Raw genomic sequence first — 4,212 nt, 5'->3', positions numbered from 1 at the left:
TCGTTCCAGAACTGTGTTGGCCACAGGTGGAAGACTGACCTGAACTAGACTCCTGTCGCGTATGACTCGAAGACTGACTTGACTCATGTTGACCATGGCCAGATGACTGACTAGAGCTAGATCCATGTTGGCCACAGCTAGAGGAATGGCCTGATCCAGAGCCATGTTGTCCGCTAGTGGAGGCCTGACCTGATCCAGAACCATGTTGGCCACAGCTGGTAGACTGACCTAAACTAGACCCACGACGGCTGTGTCTTGAAGACTGACTTGACTTGTCTTGACCAGAGCTAGAAGAATGGCCTGATGCAGAACCATGTTGTCCATAAGTGGAGGTCTGACCTGATGCAGAACCATGTTTCCCACAGCTAGAAGACTGACCTGAACTTGATCCGTGTTGCCCAGAATTGGAAGACTGACTTGACTCATTTTTACGAGGGGCAGAAGACTGACCAGAGCTAGAGCTGTGTTGGCCACAGCTGGAAGATTGACCTGAACTAGACCCACGTCGTCTATGTCTTGAAGACTGATTTGACTTGTCTTGGCCCGAGCTAGAAGAATGACCTGCTGCAGAACCATGTTTTCCACAGGTAGAAGACTGACCTGAACTTGATCCGTGGTCCCCAGAATTGGAAGACTGACTTGACTCATTTTTACCAGGGGCGGAAGACGGACCGGAGCTAGAGCTGTGTTGGCCACAGCTGGAAGATTGACCTGATGCAGACCCATGATGAACAGGACTAGGGGACTGAATGTTACCAGAGCCATGTTGTCTATGGCTCGAAGACTGAGTCGATCCATGTTGGCCACAGCTAGAAGACTGACCTGATCCAGAGCCATGTTGGCCACAGCTAGAAGACTGACCTGATCCAGAGCCATGTTGGCCACAGCTAGAAGGCTGACCTGAACTAAACTCACGTTGCCTATGACTCGAAGACTGACTTGACGCATGTTGACCATGACCAGAATTTTGACCAGAACTGGATCTGTGTTGGCCACAGCTAGAAGAGTGGCCTGAGTTGGACCCAGGCTGACCAGAGCTAGAGGACTGACCAGATCCAGAACCATGTTGGCCAGAGCTGGAAGAATGACCTGAACTGGAGCCATGTTTCCTGTTAGAGGAAGACTGACTTGACTTGTCTTGACCACAGCTAGAAGATTGACTCGTTCCAGAACTGTGTTGGCCACAGGTGGAAGACTGACCTGAACTAGACTCCTGTCGCGTATGACTCGAAGACTGACTTGACTCATGTTGACCATGGCCAGATGACTGACTAGAGCTAGATCCATGTTGGCCACAGCTAGAGGAATGGCCTGATCCAGAGCCATGTTGTCCGCTAGTGGAGGCCTGACCTGATCCAGAACCATGTTGGCCACATCTGGTAGACTGACCTAAACTAGACCCACGACGCCTGTGTCTTGAAGACTGACTTGACTTGTCTTGACCAGAGCTAGAAGAATGGCCTGATGCAGAACCATGTTGTCCATAAGTGGAGGTCTGACCTGATGCAGAACCATGTTTCCCACAGCTAGAAGACTGACCTGAACTTGATCCGTGTTGCCCAGAATTGGAAGACTGACTTGACTCATTTTTACGAGGGGCAGAAGACTGACCAGAGCTAGAGCTGTGTTGGCCACAGCTGGAAGATTGACCTGAACTAGACCCACGTCGTCTATGTCTTGAAGACTGATTTGACTTGTCTTGGCCCGAGCTAGAAGAATGACCTGCTGCAGAACCATGTTTTCCACAGGTAGAAGACTGACCTGAACTTGATCCGTGGTCCCCAGAATTGGAAGACTGACTTGACTCATTTTTACCAGGGGCGGAAGACGGACCGGAGCTAGAGCTGTGTTGGCCACAGCTGGAAGATTGACCTGATGCAGACCCATGATGAACAGGACTAGGGGACTGAATATTACCAGAGCCATGTTGTCTGTGGCTCGAAGACTGAGTCGATCCATGTTGTCCATAGCTAGCAGACTCATGAGATACAGATCCATGTTGTCCACAGCTAGAAGACTGACCTGATCCAGAGCCATGTTGGTCACAGCTAGAAGGATGACCTGAACTAAACTCACGTTGCCTATGACTCGAAGACTGACTTGACGCATGTTGACCATGGCCAGAATTTTGACCAGAACTGGATCTGTGTTGGCCACAGCTAGAAGAGTGGCCTGAGCTGGACCCAGGCTGACCAGAGCTGGAGGACTGACCAGATCCAGAACCATGTTGGCCAGAGCTGGAAGAATGACCTGAACTAGACCCATGTTTCCTATTAGAGGAAGACTGACTTGACTTGTCTTGACCACAGCTAGAAGACTGACTCGATCCAGAACCATGCTGGCTACAGGTAGAAGACTGACCTGAACTAGAACCATGTTGCCTATGACTGGAAGACTGACTTGACTCATGTTGACCATGACCAGAATTTTGACCAGAACTGGATCTGTGTTGGCCACAGCGAGAAGAGTGACCTGAGCTGGACCTAGGCTGATCAGAGCTAGAGGACTGACCAGATCCAGAACCATGTTGGTCAGAGCTGGAAGAATGACCTAAACTAGACCCATGTTGCCTATTACTGGAAGTATGACTTGACTTGTCTTGACCACAGGTAGACGATTGGCTCGATCCAGAACCATGTTGGCCACAGGTAGAAGACTGACCTGAACTAGACCCCTGTCGCGTATGTCTCGAAGACTGACTTGACTCATGTTGACCATGGCCAGAGCTAGATCCATGTTGGCCACAGCTAGAGGAATGGCCTGATCCAGAGCCATGTTGTCCATTAGTGGAGGCCTGTGCTGATCCAGAACCATGTTGGCCACAGCTTGTAGACTGACCTGAACTAGACCCATGTAGTCTATGTCTTGAAGACTGACTTGACTTGTCTTGGCCAGAGCTAGAAGAATGGCCTGATGCAGAACCATGTTTCCCACAGCTAGAAGACTGACCTGAACTTGATCCGTTTTGCCCAGAATTGGAAGACTGACTTGACTCATTTTTACGAGGGGCAGAAGACTGACCAGAGCTAAAGCTGTGTTGGCCACAGCTGGAAGATTGACCTGATGCAGACCCATGTTGAACAGGACTAGGGGACTGAATATTACCAGAGCTATGTTGTCTATGGCTTGAAGACTGAGTCGATCCATGTTGGCCATAGCTAGCAGACTCACGAGATACAGATCCATGTTGGCCACAGCTAGAAGACTGACCTGATCCCGAACTTTCTTGCTTGCCTCTAGAACACTGACCTGAGCTGGACCCACATTGACCAGAACTGGAGGACTGACCTGAACCCGAGCTTTGTTGTCTGTGACTGGAAGATGGAGTGGACCCTTGTTGTCCATAGCCAGCAGACTGACTAGAGCTCGATCCCTGTTGGCCACGGCTTGATGAATTGCCTGATCCAGAGCCATGTTGTCCATAAGTGGAGGACTGACCTGATCCAGAGCTATGCTGGCCACAGCTAGAAGTCTCACTGGAACTAGACCCACGTCTCCTGTGACTCGAAGACTGACTTGACTCCTGTTGTCCATAGCCAGAAGACTGACCAGAGCTGGATCCCTGTTGGCCACAGTTGGAACAGTGTCCTGAGCCAGATCCATGTTGTCCAGAGCCAGACGACTGAGGTGAACGAGAACCGTGTTTTCTCTGACTAGGTGATTGAGTGGGCCCTTGTTGTCCATAGTGAGAAGACTGACTGGAGCTAGATCCATGTTGGCCACAGCTGGAAGAGTGACCTGATCCAGAACCATGTCGTCCACAAGTGGAGGTCTGACGTGATTCAGAGCCTTGTTGTCTATGGCTAATAGACTGTCTGGACCCTTGTCGTGCACATCCAGAAGACTGACCAGTATTATGTCCATGTTGTTCAGAGCTTGATGACTGTCCAGGTGTGGAACTAGAGGCCTGGCCTAATGCAGTTCCATTTTGGCCACAGGTCGATGTCTGACCTGAGCTAGACCCTTGTTGTCCTTGAGTGGACCCATGTTGTCCATTGCCAGAAGACTGACCAGACCCAGATGCATGTTTTCCACAGCTGGATGAGTCACCTAAACTGGATCCTGTACTAGACTCATGCTTTTTATGAGATGAAGATTGATTAGAGCCAGATCCGTGTTTTCCATAATTGGAGCATTGTCCTACTCCCGAACCATGTTGTCTTCCGCAGCTACTTGATTGGCCACCTGAGTTGGATTCATGGTGTTTCTGCA

At 50.2% G+C, this 4,212-nt stretch overlaps 1 protein-coding gene across 1 annotated transcript; it reads right to left on the bottom strand.

Annotated features, from left to right (window-relative positions):
• Window positions 1-228: 228 nt before the first annotated feature.
• On the bottom strand, window positions 229-3,864 carry LOC129145193 (hornerin-like). The gene is made up of 7 exons (XM_054691550.1): window positions 3,289-3,864; window positions 2,722-3,205; window positions 2,512-2,661; window positions 2,401-2,472; window positions 2,110-2,250; window positions 940-2,037; window positions 229-887 (listed from the first exon to the last, which is right to left on the bottom strand). The coding sequence occupies exons 1-7, from the start codon at window positions 3,862-3,864 to the stop codon at window positions 229-231; spliced, it is 3,180 nt and encodes a 1,059-aa protein (XP_054547525.1).
• Window positions 3,865-4,212: the final 348 nt, after the last annotated feature.

This window comes from Talpa occidentalis, unplaced genomic scaffold (assembly GCF_014898055.3).
Source record: "Talpa occidentalis isolate TD23 unplaced genomic scaffold, MPIMG_talOcc4v2.1 talOcc4.9, whole genome shotgun sequence".
Lineage (NCBI taxonomy): Eukaryota > Metazoa > Chordata > Mammalia > Eulipotyphla > Talpidae > Talpa > Talpa occidentalis.
Note: the sequence above shows the minus strand (reverse complement) of the source record. Positions and strands in the feature narration are given on the sequence as shown.